At 42.4% G+C, this 14,716-nt stretch overlaps 1 protein-coding gene across 5 annotated transcripts in view; it reads left to right on the top strand.

The window, feature by feature from the left end:
* TENM1 (teneurin transmembrane protein 1) overlaps nucleotides 1-10,106 on the top strand; it is a 203,512-nt gene extending 193,406 nt beyond the window's left edge. For all 5 annotated transcript variants that reach the window (XM_044427332.1, XM_044427328.1, XM_044427330.1 and 2 more), the window contains 4 exons: nucleotides 2,940-3,327; nucleotides 4,243-5,463; nucleotides 7,169-7,311; nucleotides 9,186-10,106. In XM_044427332.1, the coding sequence (XP_044283267.1) occupies nucleotides 2,940-3,327; nucleotides 4,243-5,463; nucleotides 7,169-7,311; nucleotides 9,186-9,944 (2,511 nt within the window). In that variant the 3' untranslated portion in view covers nucleotides 9,945-10,106. The remainder of the gene's footprint in view (nucleotides 1-2,939; nucleotides 3,328-4,242; nucleotides 5,464-7,168; nucleotides 7,312-9,185) is intronic.
* The last annotated feature ends 4,610 nt before the right edge of the window (nucleotides 10,107-14,716 follow it).

Here is a 14,716-nt window from a genome sequence, read left to right as displayed (position 1 = left end):
AAAGCAGCTGTGTTTTTCCTCTGTGCTGCTCCAAAGGGATGCCTGCTCTTACTTATTTGAAAATACAACTTGCAAGGTAGCTATCCCATTTTCCAGATAGCACTCACCACCAATATATGTTTGGGTGATTTCCTGAGCTAAAGCACTTCCTAAGTAGATTAGTTATATATGTCTACATGATATCCGCAATAATGAAAATGCCAAATCTTTAATAGAGTTAGAAAAAACTTGCCTCCTAAAATGTTTGTTTCAAAAACATTTGAGAAGGCTTCCAAATGTCTGTATTGTATCTGATAGTTATTCAGTGTTACAAGAAAAACTGCATAAGCAAATGTATCGATGAAAATTGTGTCTTCAACTATTAGTGAGTAGAAATCCTTTTGATGGAAATCCTTGTGTTCCTTTTCCTGGTGAAGTATATTAAGAATTCATAAAGGAATCTGGAATATTGCATAGGTTCAGGCATCACGTCACAATATAGTTAAGCAAAATTAACCATGGTTTGGTGTGGTGCCTGGATTGATAACCTTGCTTTGTTATCGAGTAGGAAAAAGAGAGTTGGAAACGGTTGTCTGAAGTGGGCTTGCAAACCATGGTTTGTGCTGACTATGGTTGGTGTGATGTCTGAATTGACAAACCATAGTTAACAGCCGCCACTCTACCTCCAGAGGCTGCTGCACAGAGATGGGAGTAAACATATGAAGCTGAGTGCTGAGAAGATGAAAAAAGAAGGCAGGCAAGCAGCTCTAAACCAGGGTCTGCCCATGGTAGGTTTGAAAATTCAAACCATGGTTTAGCTTTGAACCTGTAGCTAAAGCAAACTATGGTTTGGCATAATGTCTGACTTGAGCCTAGCTGTACCTTATCCTCTGTGACCTGACCTAAATGTATTTGTGTGCATTTTACCAAACTAAAAAACCTGCCCTGAAAGATTTCCAGCAATTGTTCCTCTTCTTCCCCATGCCTCCCCAACCAGGTAAGGAAAGAGGAGGGTTGATTTCAGCCATCCTACTCTACTCCAGCTCCTAGATGGGCTTCCTCTGGGCCAAACTACATGCTACATTGATCTCCTGATGTATTTTTCTGTTCCTAAAGCAGCTGCAGAGTGTATAGGATTTAGATCAGGGTTGTGTTGAAGGGGAGGTTGAATGCAAATCCCACCACCCCATTTTCTTTCAAAAAGAAAACAAACTACTTGGGGAGGTCAACCAGAAATCTCCCAAGTCATGGTATGACTTGTTGCTCAGCCTGGATTTTAAAAAATGCACCACGGAAATCTTCCATGCAACTTTACCTGAACCTGAACCTGGTATACAGGTCTATTCTAAAGTTGCTTTATCTCTAGAGCAGGAAGGGCTAAGAAATTGGCTTTTATGTCTCACTCAGACTTCAGCCCTGCACACACTTACATGGGAGTAAAGATAATTGAACTTGGTGAGACTTATTTCTACATAAATGTGCCTCGGAGCGTGTTGTCATACACAGAGAGAAATTTAGCTGATACAAACATCTTCAATCTTTCTACTTCTTCGTATTGCTGCAGACAGCAGTCTGGGTGAAACAGCCAAGCAGTGAAGAGAATTTCTCACAGGGGCACTCAAGTTATTTCAGGGAGGCGGGTTTTGTGGGTGGATGAGTATATATTCTCCATTTATGGCAGAGAGCTTAAAAATGGGCCATGAAATTTATAAGGCAGATGGAGGAGAGAGAGAAGACATTACATTAGTATATAGAGAATCCTTGCAGGCTGCAGGTTACTGTGGACTAGAAACGCTGAGTGTGCTATAAATTTGTGACGCAGCAGAGACTCGTCGTTCCAGGGCTGGCATGATGGGTGTCAAAATGCTACAGCCAGTGTGAGTTTCTAAGCATTTGTCGCAAATGCAAGATAAGCATTATGACCCCAGATCCCGCTCCGACTTGAGTTCCCCTGCTGCCTCTCTTCCATCCAGCCAACACAGCCTTTTCCCAGTTACTGAGCCGTCTCCCAGACCTCTTCCTTTCCCCCACATGCCTGGAGCTTGTTCTTTGGCAGTGGCGTAATGCCTCATCAAGCAGGAAGAGGAAAGGAAAGAGGGGTCCCCTTCCTGTCTCCAGGGCCTGGCATGATGCACCTAGACTGTCACTCTGGCCCACAGGAAAACTACATGTCCCAAAAGCCTTGGGCACCAAGATTTAAGAAAGATGCAGGTAAATTAGAAAGGGCCCAGAGAAGGGCAACAAAACTGATCCAGGGTTTCGAAACACTGCCCTGTGAAGAGAGACTGAGAGAACTGGGCATGTTCAGCCTTGGAAAGAGAAGACTGAGGGGGACATGGTATCGCTCTATAATACCACAAGGGCTGTCGTATGGAGGAAGGTCAAGATCTCTTATGATTTTTCATTATTTATTTAAAACTTTTGTATGCCGTCACTACATGCCTCGGCATCTCGAGATGTCTCACAATACATACAATTGTGGGCCAGAGCCTATTTTACCAGAGCGATGTAGTCTGCTATATGCAATTAGTCTTGAAACTAAAAACTTTCCTATTTTGGCTTCCACTGCCTAGTGTGGACCTCAAGGGGGAAATCAGTACTTGCGTTCCTGCAGACTCGAGCCTTCGGAGGCTTTCTGGTGTCTGCTGCTCGCGTTGAAATGCACTGCGTAAGGTTGTGCTTTGTTTTGAGCTAAGACTTCCTTGGATGTCACCTTTCCTCTTGTTTTTTATTTATTTTTATTTATTTATTAAAACATTTTTATGCTGCCCCATTCGCCGAAGCCTCGGGGCGGCTTACAAACAATAAATAAAAGCAGTTATAATATAAATTACAACAAATATAAACATTAAAAATCCAAAAAATACAATATAAAATAAGCCCCCCTGGCCAGATAAGATCAAATAATATTAACAGTTAAAATGCCGCTTAAATAAAAAGGTCTGGTTTCTCTCTTTCAGTCCGTTATGCTTCTCCTGCACAGCCAACGGCGCTACATCTTCGAGTACGACCAGTCTGACTACCTGCTGTCCGTCACCATGCCAAGCATGGTGCGCCATAGTTTTCAAACAATGCTCTCCGTTGGATACTACCGCAATCTTTATTCCCCACCGGACAGCGGTGCGTCTTTCATCCAGGATTTCACCAGAGACGGGCGGCTCCTGCAAACCCTTTATCCCGGGACAGGGCGTAGGGTCCTTTACAAATACACCAAGCAGTTCAGACTCTCCGAGATCCTTTATGATACCACTCAAGTCTCCTTTACTTATGAAGAGTCATCTGGTGTTATTAAAACAATACACTTGATGCATGATGGATTCATTTGTACCATAAGATACAGGCAAACAGGTGAGGGGAAAGTATGATTCTGTGTTACATTGCTGGCATTAAGTGATCTGCTTGGACAGAAAATTATCCTGTGGTTTTCTCCTTTTTACAATAAATATGACATTTTTAGCTTGCCTAATTGGGAATGGGGTGGGGAGAGCATTATGGAGATGGGCTAGAAAAAGGTGTTGTTTATAAGGGTAAGAACACTTTGGCGTTGACCTTTATCCCTTTGCTTCAGGTACTGCTGCTGTGATTTATTCACCAAGTCGCTCAGTGCAGTTTACAAGCTGTTAAAAAAACATCATAGCAAAGCCATCAAATAAAATCATAATATTGGGAAATCCACATGTAATCCAGATGTAAAAGTCCACATCTGAAGTGTGGTAATACCTATATCAGAACTAGACAAAATGTCAGAAAAGTTGAGACAGTTTTTGAAAGTCCTGGAGAACTCAGCAAACTGTTCATAACTACGTGACATTTTGGTTGACCTTAAGGAAACTATTGTTACGCTATAGGTAACAATTATTATTATTATTATTATTATTATTATTATTAATTTAATTTATTATTATTATTATTTCTAACTGGACCAAGCAAGCGAAGCTAGTGCCTCCTATGTCAGTGGGTCCTTTTCCCTTGCAGCTTGTCGTATGAGCTATACTTGGTGCTGAGCACCATCCCTAAAACAGGTTCAGCAACATGGAGCACCACGCTCAGAATAAAAGCTGCAATGAATAAGGATCCCCATTGGAACAGGAGTCACTGGCCTGCCCTGGGAGTGAGTTCATTAGGGTGCTTCAGTTGTGGGGCAGTATAGAAACGAATAAATACATATCACCAATGTGTTGTGTTTGTGACACTTATCTATTTTTTTACTCTTGTCCTCTGCTTTCTCTCTCCTCAAACAATCGTCTGATGTTCGATATGTAGGCCCATTAATAGGTCGGCAGATATTCAGATTTAGCGAAGAAGGTCTGGTGAATGCCAGGTTCGACTACAGCTACAACAACTTCCGTGTCACCAGCATGCAGGCAATGATAAATGAGACCCCGCTCCCCATTGATCTGTACCGCTATGTTGATGTGTCTGGCAAAACCGAACAGTTTGGGAAATTCAGTGTCATCAATTATGACTTAAACCAAGTTATAACCACGACTGTGATGAAGCACACCAAAATATTTAGTGCCAATGGCCAAGTGATCGAAGTGCAATACGAAATTCTGAAATCCATAGCTTACTGGATGACCATCCAGTACGACAACATGGGCCGCATGGTAATATGCGATATTCGAGTTGGGGTGGATGCTAACATCACAAGGTATTTTTACGAATACGACGCTGATGGCCAACTGCAGACTGTCTCTGTGAATGACAAAACCCAGTGGCGTTACAGCTATGACCTCAATGGAAATATCAATTTGCTTAGCCACGGAAACAGTGCGCGGCTCACCCCTCTCAGGTATGACCTCAGAGATCGCATTACAAGACTAGGCGATATCCAGTACAAAATGGACGAAGACGGCTTTCTCAAGCAAAGAGGGAACGACATCTTTGAGTACAGCTCCAATGGCTTTCTGAACAGAGCTTACAACAGAGTTGCTGGGTGGACGATTCAGTATTATTATGACGGACTGGGACGACGGGTGGCCAGCAAATCCAGCTTAGGACAACACCTCCAGTTCTTTTATGCAGACCTCTCCAATCCAGTAAGGGTCACTCACTTATACAATCACAGCAGTTCAGAAATCACATCCCTGTATTATGACCTTCAGGGCCACTTGATTGCTATGGAATTGAGCAGCGGTGAAGAGTATTACGTTGCCTGTGACAACACCGGCACACCCTTGGCTGTCTTCAGCAGCCGAGGGCAGGTGATCAAAGAAATTCTTTACACGCCTTACGGGGAAATCTATCAGGACACGAATTCGGATTTTGAAGTCTTCATTGGGTTTCATGGAGGGTTATATGATTCGCTGACTAAACTGGTGCACCTGGGGCAAAGAGATTATGATGTCATCGCTGGGCGCTGGACAACACCAAACCACCACATCTGGGAAGAAGTGAGGAATGTCCCTAACCCATTTAACCTGTATGCGTTTGAAAATAACTATCCCGCTGGCAAAATCCAAGATGTGGCCAAATACACAACAGGTAAAACACTTATTTAATTTAAGGTATTTCTGGTCGGATGTTGAATTGGATTCATAACGTTGGACAAGAACATATTTGACTGTAGACTTCTGGAATGAAAGGCAGGCTTCCAACATGTAAGCATCCACACATTGCAAGTGCAGCTCTGATGCCAAACTGGACTTGTTAAACTGGGGTGGAGGGTTGTTTTGGGAATATCCCTTTAGCCAGTCAACTTATTTGGGAGTAGAATGGCACGGAGATGAGAAAACTCACTTCATGCAGCAAAATGGCGGCCTATCACTTGGCAGGCTGCCAGCAATAACATTCCAACTTTGCAGTTATTTCTCTGAACTTGACCGGGCTGAAGGATGCCATCCTGCCAACACACCCATCTGGTAACCCTTCACGCTTAAGTCATTGTTCCAAAACATGATATTTGAATACATGCAACGTTCACCTCAGGTGAATGCCATTTCTTTGTAATGCTAATTACATTTCAAAGTCAGCTTAGTCGGCTCTTGTAAGAAGGGTCAAAGTAAAACCGCAAAACAGATGCAGGGCAAGGGGCAGCCATGTTTATTTCAATTACCATGTTTGTTTGCTGCTTTAACAGCCCTGCTGGCTAAATTTCCACTAATTAGGGTGAGCTTGAGTGCGGGTGTTTGGTTTTGTCAAATGGAGCCTGTGAAAGAGTGAGGTGGTGCACTTGTTCTCCAGCGCTTGAGAGAAGCAAGGCTGTAAGAAAGGAATGGCTGCAGATGGGGGCACTTGCCGGAAGCGACAAGAGGGGCCTCCGGATGTGTTGCTGGTCCACCCCTTTGGTAGCCAGCAGGTTGGGGAAGAGTTAGGCTGTGCATGTACACAGGCATGCAGGTGTGTTAACCTGGAAGTAAATTCTACCTGTTCCGGTTAGAGCTGACTAAATATTTTTGGCTTTTCAAGGAGAGGACCAAAAAACTGCTCCCTGTGGTTCTTCAGATCTTTGAAGAAATGCCTTAATTTGGTGATGGGGTTGTTTAACTCTTATCCCTCTAAGAGAGCACTGGGTTGTAACTATTTTTTTCCTTAACTTGGGAATGGAAACTCTCAGGTCATTTTGCCCACCTTCCCCCAGAATTCCTGCTGGCTGCACCTCCTTGCCCCTTATCCCAATAAAGTAACAGATGCAATTAAATAATTAATGTATTAAAATAATAAATTAAACATATTGAAAATGGATTAATGGATTAAAGTTAATAAAATATATTGAAAATGGCATCCAGAGGGCCAAAAGGATCAACTTGCACCCTCAAAGAGCAGATGGCACAGTTCTTTCAATGGATCAGAGCTTGGATTCCCAGTTTTGAAGTTGATGCGCTTTCTCTGACATGAGATCTGAAAATCCAAAATATCCTATGGCCCCTCAGATGCTATCTAGCGGCCAAAGGATTGCTACCTAAGGTGCATTTAGAATTTGATGCTAAACTAACTTTTATATTTGGAAGGTACCCTGGAGAGATCGTAGTCTTGAAAGGCAGCTAAAAACACATAAAATAAAGTCAACTAGACTAGGAAGAAAGGGAATTAACTTAGCCATCATTACCAAAATTCCCTTGCAAACCCCTTAGGAGAAGTTTCTAAATTAAAGGGTTGTTTAAGCAGTGCAGGTGCATTCAACGTTTCTTTTTTTGCAATGTTTCACACTTGTGCAACATGTTAACAGTGGTATTTTTTTTTTAAATAGACATTGGAAGTTGGCTTGAGCTGTTTGGCTTTCAGCTTCACAATGTACTCCCAGGATTCCCAAAGCCAGAGATGGATGCTTTGGAGACAACCTATGAACTTGTACAGCTTCAAACCAAGACCCAAGAGTGGGACCCTGGCAAGGTTAGTGGAACGACTCTTCCATATGTTGTCCCCTTTAGGAAAGAACCAGTTATGCATTATTTCTCAGGCTGCATGTCAACAGTGATTGTCCTGCCACACGGCAGGATCCTGCCTTTCAATTGCATTATTTCCAAGAAAGCCAGAACAAGACACACATCCCATACACTGACACACATACTCGGTAAGTTGGTAGCCCTGAGACCTCTGTCTGATTAATAGAACTATTGCTTTCTTCCCTTTGGTTCTGCAGTCCTAGAGTGCTACTAGCGGGATCTGAGTGTTCTTTCTGGCTTGGCATGGTGGGGAAGACACTTTCTGCAGCTACTCCTTCTCTGGCCAACAGAAGGAGCAAGGATGGTACTCCCATCACGATGCCTTTCCTGAGAGCCAGGGGATGCAGCTCTCCCAGTGACTCTGTGTCCACTTCCTGGTGGCAGAGCGGCCTTCCCTTTGTTTGTACTCTTCTGTTTCTTACAATTTGTAAACATTTTTGGTTGGCTCACCAGGGGCCAGAGAAATAGTTTCAGGGGATACCTCAGCCCCTGTAGGGACATAAGAAGAAATCCTGGAAGTTATTCAAGGAAGTATATTCTACTTTCTATGCCTTCAACAGTCCAGAAGGTTCTGGAAGGTCAAGGACAAACCAACAAGACTAAGAAAAACAATCACTAACATTCCACCAGAGGTCATTGATGGACCTGCTTATTTGCAGCATTATTTACAGCTTATTTACTGTGGCATTTCAAAATTAAAGGATCTAAATATGTAAATAAGCTGGGTAGCAAAGGAGGGTCTGGTGTTTGTGTGATTGCCAGCACTCAACTTTTCAGAAGATGAACATTCTAGCAGCTTGCTGCGCTTCTAAAATCATGGGGAATATGAAACAATTTCTTCTCTATGTTAAACTGTGTTGCTCTGAAGAAAAAAGTAACGACCACCTGAATAGTTTGCATCCCATTCCTTCAATTTATCCTGTAACCAAGCCTTTGCCATTGCTGCAGATGGTGGTGTGCATGACCAGCAATGTTCGTGGGACAAGCCCCAGAGGGTTTTATTATTCTTATCACCTTTATATGGTGGTCCATCTATACCTATTATCTGAAGAAGTACTCTGCAGGTGAATCCAAGCCAAATAAAATGTTTAAAATACAGAGCAGGGCATTGAAAGCAATATAATTTGCTGTGTTAGTGCCAGAGATATCCTGCCAAAGTATACCTCAGCACTTAATTCTGAATTAATAACATGGCAGCGAGTCCCATGAAGTTCAAAATGATTTATTCCTGTATGGTTATCCCAGTTCAGCAAGGAAAAAGCCTGGACTGGAAATCACACATACAGAGACCTCTCAGGTTCATGCCCATTTAGCTATATGTATGAGGGCACGAAGTAGTCTGTGTAATTCCCTTTGGAGCATCTCGTTAGTCTTTCCACAAGACCCAATCCACTCTCTCAAGAAAACACCTTGTCACAATAATTTTGATGCATACTGCTATAGATCAGGAAGTATGGGGTCCTCTTTTGCTGCTCAGCCCTCCTTCCCATTGGCTGAAATTCCCTGTCCCACATAGGTGCCAAAAATGGGGATTTTTTAAAAGTAATAAAAGCAGAGCCCAATGTCTGAAAGACTATGAGACACCAAAAAGGTCAACATGAGCTTGCAAACAAGCTCTGGATGCCATTTTGTTTGGGGGAAATTCAGTTTTTGGAATCCCCTCCTCAAATTTCACGAGGTGGCAAGAGCTGCCACATGTGGCCCATTCCTGCCATTAATGGATCACATTTTCAGTGAAGAACATGCCCCGTCTGCTTCTAAAATGAACAATACAGAACTAAAAACCTTCCCTTCGTACACTGTTCCATTTCTCTCTTTCAGACAATACTTGGCATTCAATGTGAACTGCAGAAGCAACTCAGAAATTTCATTTCCTTGGACCAGCTTCCCATGACCCCCAAATACAGTGATGGGCGATGTGTGGATAGAGGCAAACAACCCAGATTTGCTGCTGTTCCCTCTGTTTTTGGGAAGGGCATCAAATTTGCCATTAAGGATGGCCTGGTAACTGCAGATGTTATTGGGGTGGCCAATGAGGACAGTCGACGCATTGCTGCCATCCTCAACAACGCCCACTACCTTGAGGACTTGCATTTCACAATAGATGGGCGAGATACACATTACTTCATCAAGCTGGGGTCTTTGGAAGAAGACCTTGCACTGATAGGCAACACTGGAGGACGGCGGATTTTGGAGAATGGCGTCAACGTCACCGTATCTCAAATGACTTCCGTCATCAATGGAAGGACTAGACGGTTTGCTGATATACAGCTACAGTACGGTTCTTTGTGTTTCAATGTTCGGTACGGGACAACCGTGGAAGAAGAGAAGAACCATGTCCTGGAACTAGCCAGGCAAAGAGCTGTCGCTCAGGCCTGGACTAAGGAGCAAAGACGACTCCAGGAAGGCGAGGAAGGTATTAGGGCTTGGACAGAGGGGGAGAAGCAGCAGCTTTTAAGCACAGGGAAAGTGCAGGGCTATGATGGATACTTTGTTTTATCCGTGGAGCAGTATCTCGAACTTTCTGACAGTGCCAACAATATTCACTTTATGAGACAGAGTGAAATAGGCAGGAGGTAACAAACACACAAACAAACAATCCCTGCCTTTGCATCACCAAAGACTGCCTGTTTTTAAAAAAAACATTAAGTAAAGGTTTATTGTATTGGTTTTTCTAGATCAGAACTCTGTGTATATATAAATATAGAGGGGGAAAACATATCCAACTGCCTTTAAATGTGACAGAAGATGGTATTTTAATATAGTTTGTTTAAGCTCTTTGGGAGGCGGCAATGATTTTTAGTTCTAGGTATTCAACATGTGGAAGCAGCATTCCCAGTGTTGAGCATCACTTGGAAATGGTTCGCATGGGGCAACATTTTAGTGAGCTCTCTTTTTCCTTCTTCAGGCCACAGTTTATTGATTTTAATGACTTGCATACCACACATTTGTAGTTGGGCCAGTGTCCTTTGTTCCTGGCTCTTCCTGGTGAGGCATCGCCAAGCACTCATCCCTGAAATACATTTGACATTTCAAGAGCCTTCCGGGGACAAGGGACACCCACATATAATTTCCCTCGGTGCCAGCAAAACAGAACCCAGCCCCTCCAACCTTCTTGTCTGACAGTCAGGGAGATGTGCTGCCATTGCCCCATTAAGACACTGCAAATGCAATCATCTTTTGGCTGCCTTGGGTTCCTTGCAAGAGAAGAAAAGGTGGGATTTCGATGTAATACTGAATAACAAGAATAACACATTTTTTAGTCATTGCCTTATATGATTAATAGTTTCATTGTGCGGATGATGAAAAGTGGTAAGTCGAGATTTCAGTATTTGTCTACACATTGCTAATAGTCATGTCTGCAAAGAAACACATAAGAGGATGTACTTCCACTTGTCTGCTTTCAGTATATTCAGTGGGAAGCCATGGATGCAAGCACCCCTTCATCTGACATTCATGTTGTTACCTTGTGAGTAATAGCAGCTATTGACTGGGTTTATTGACTGGCACCACAATAACCCACACTCGTGGGGTGAGAGTGTGGTCTTGCTGAACCGTGGCCTGGCACTGAACGTGGGCCGTTGTATTGGAACCCCAAATAGATAAAATGAAATTCGCTTGCAGCCACCCTCTGGATTGTTGCACTTCTGGGGTGCTCTCCCCACTTAAGGCTTTCTCCGTCTTTTCAAGCACATGTAGAAAATTGCCACCCATAAGAAAGATTTGCTGTGTGAAGGAGATACGAATAAATAATTGAAATATCAGCCTTTTGAAAGCTCAACAATATGATGTTATTTATTCTGTCACAATTGGTATTTCTCTAGCACAGGAGTGTAGAACCAAATCAGACCTTCTGGACTTGGCCTTCCACGGTCCAACCCCTTTCCCCCAGTTGTCACCTGGAGATGTCCTGGCTTTTGTTCTTTTTTCCTCCACTCAGCGTGGTTGAAATGCCTCTCCTAAGGCTCTGTTGCAGGCAGTCAAAGCTTTCAACTAAAATATGCCACTGCTTTCACCCTGCCCGTTTTGTCTTTGGTCCCTACCACCATTGGAAATGGTCCCCATGAGCTTTTCTGACAAGGAATGTGGTCCCTAGGATGAAATGCTCTCCTTGTTAAAATGTTTGTGTATTCTGCCAGAAGAGTTTGGGTCCCAAGCCTTGAGTTCAGTTAAGCTTCATGAGTCCTTGACAAATTGGGTAGAGCAGGATGGGATTCTCAGTTCAGCTGAGGAGCACCATCAGCACTGATGAATCCTCATTAGGATTGTTCACACAGGCAGTGCACACTTTACTGTATCATATTCATAAGATGAGTTGGGAAGGCTGAGGAATGCCTTTTGCAATATTTCCATCATCAATATTTGGCCTTTTTCTGGTGTCTGCTTATTTCTAATGAGATTCACAACCCACGTTTCCCTTCCACAGAGTGGTCCCCAAAGTGGCTTATAAGTATAAAACCATCATGAAAAGAGCAAACGATTAGTTGAATTTCAAGAACGGTATCCAATAAACTAAGCCAAAGTCGTAATAAACACTACACATTAGTACACAGCAGAGCAGGAGAGGCAGTCAAAGGCATCATGGGATTCCACGTGTGTGTTATGTGTGTCATATATAGTTACCAATACAGGAATTGATAACTAAGTGCTACAGGAAGGCTTTTAAAGTTGTTTGCTCTAAGGTTCCATTTTGGGCTTTACTGCAGAGAATCCAAAACCTCACTGGAACCCCAAATGAATAAAACAAAATTATAGATTACCAGCAAAGGAGAAAACAACCTAAGTTAACACAAGGAAAATGGTTGAGCTGTAAGCAACATCTGTTTAACTTGTATTGCCAATGCGCCTGTTTGGTCACATGAAGTTGCCGTATGTACAGTATGTATGTATGTACGTACGTATGTATGTATGTAACATAAGTGTCAAAGAATGTGGATTGAGTTGAGTGCACTCCACGTATACTAAGTGCAATCATTCGAATGAATATTCTAATATATAGTACTCATATTTCCTCAAACTGAACATCATTTATTTTGGACATATGGAACATAAGATAGCGAAAGCTGTGATGGGTCAAGAAAATCAGATCTGAACCTATCAAATATTGGCACTTTCTTCCCTACCATTCACCAGTCAGTAGTTCTCTGTCTCTAGCCACTGGAAACACAATGTGAAAGCAAGGTTTGCTGGTCCCTCAAAGAGGAATTCATGCTCCTTCCTTTACATTTTGCTATGGGCTAAAAAAGAGCATACGATCGGATCCAATTAATGTAATCAAGAATGAATAATCAATATTAGAACCTGATCTGTTCCAATATTGGTGTCTCTGATCCTATAGTCATTTTCTATGAAACTCTGGAGAATTTAAATATGGACTTTCAGATCCATAAACCTGCACTTTTTATTCAAAGAAAATAATTTCTGAACATTATTTATGTAATATGTGTGAGGATGATTATGTACTTTAGCACTGATGTAAGATGTCAACACCAGTAATTTTGCTTATAGTTTAAGCAATTCTACTATTTGAAACTCATGAATTAAGCTAGCGTTTTCCAAAAGCTTTAAAATACCCAAAAGGAAGAAATGTTGTAGACCTTTTACACATTAGTTATTAGCTTGACCTGTGCATTTCTAGTATGTAATACATGTTATGTTAACTTGTGCCTTGAGTTCTTTATGGTTGTATTTGTATTATATGCAGGAAATGCACTTTATATTACTGACCACAGAGGGTTTTTAATGCTGCCTTGAATGTTATAGTTTCATTATTATGCCAAAAGCTCACAAAGTGAAATGGATTCCATTTTTTTTTCCTTTGGCACCTACCAATGAATGAAGAGAATTGACTGGGTGTGTTTTAAAGGCATTGCTTGGTATAAAATATGGATCATGAAGAACATTAAATATCTCTACCATCAAGATGCTGGTGGTATCAGAGAAAAGTTTCTATCATGTCTTCATCTGAAATTCAGAAAAGGAATGCCTGTCACTCCTGGCATCTTCCCCCAAGCAAGTGAATGGCGGTTTTGCAGATCATCTGAATGAATTCACCTTAAAGCAGCATGTTTAGGATACTTCCAGGAGGTGCTGTGTAATGATGTGTTGGAAGGATGCAGTTCTCTAGACAATACTTCATTCTAAATAATCACACCAGCTTACTGGTAGTTTTCCATTGACACAGTGGTGAATAGGAGGCCTGGGAAAGAAAGAAAAAGGTGGAAGGACCCTCAAAAGACACCTACTCTAACCCCTTACTGATGTAGGAAATCCACAACTACAGTATACTTTCTAAGCAAACATTCCCTATTTCATCAAAGGGAATCCACCACCTTTTGGGGGCGCATGTTCCACTTTCGGCTGCCAGAAAGCACATTAATGTTGTGCTCAACAGTGACTGTTTCACACATCCAGCAAAGTCAGTCACTGAAGATTTTTCTGCCAGTCACAACAGCTCCTTCATTTCCCAGTTTTCATTGTGGCAGCACAGGAACATAAAGCTTCCATGGATGTGCTGGTTATAGGGATGCCTGGAAAAGACCATGCACAGCCGCAACTTCAAGGTGCTGTTGGACAGGAATACATTTCCATAATCATGGTCTTCAGGACCATTTTACAAAGGAAGGCATGGGAAAACCATGACTGCTTTCTGCCAGATTTGGTGAAGACAGGAAAGGGGACATAGGGACAGTGAACAAAATGGTTGTAGTTAACAATGAATGCTCTAAAATGCATACCAAGCAGAGCACCAGACATGATCAACATGTTTGACCTCAAACGTTTTTGGCAAGGGGAATGGGTTGAGGTCCTAGTTCGTGAAATGAACAGAATATGCTCTAATATTGTGGGTTTGTGTTTGTTACTTCAAGAGCGATTGGGGTTTGCAGTCTCCTAAAATCACATTCGACCTTTGTGGCACTGAGCAGAAACTCTGCAAAAGCAGAATTGCTAACCTTTTTAGCTCTGCAGCAGTTCAGGCAGTTTGGTTTTCAGACTTTGTGCTTGTACATGCATTGTCGCTTGGCTAATCTTTCCCTTACTTCAGTATTTTGTTGGAAGTAATAGGGGGAAAATAACAAAAGGGGCTTGTTAATGAGCAATTAAACCAACACTAGAAAGAACTGTGGAATGTTGCATGGTTGCGGCAGCATTGAAGCCTTGGTGGCAATGGTGTGATGCCTTGGAATGTTAGCAAACAGTCCAACTGCTGGAGGTCCGGCTCAGGCATGGAATCTCACATCACTCTGGTTTGGTCAATTCCTTGCAGTAGCTTATACAGGAGCTTGGTAGGCAAAGTAAAGGAGAGTGAGGACCAGAAAACATGGTGGGGAAAATGCTCAGACCAAACTGTG

This window comes from Varanus komodoensis, unplaced genomic scaffold (assembly GCF_004798865.1).
Source record: "Varanus komodoensis strain SLA01 unplaced genomic scaffold, ASM479886v1 scaffold18_3, whole genome shotgun sequence".
Lineage (NCBI taxonomy): Eukaryota > Metazoa > Chordata > Lepidosauria > Squamata > Varanidae > Varanus > Varanus komodoensis.
This window is presented reverse-complemented; position numbering and strand designations above follow the sequence as displayed.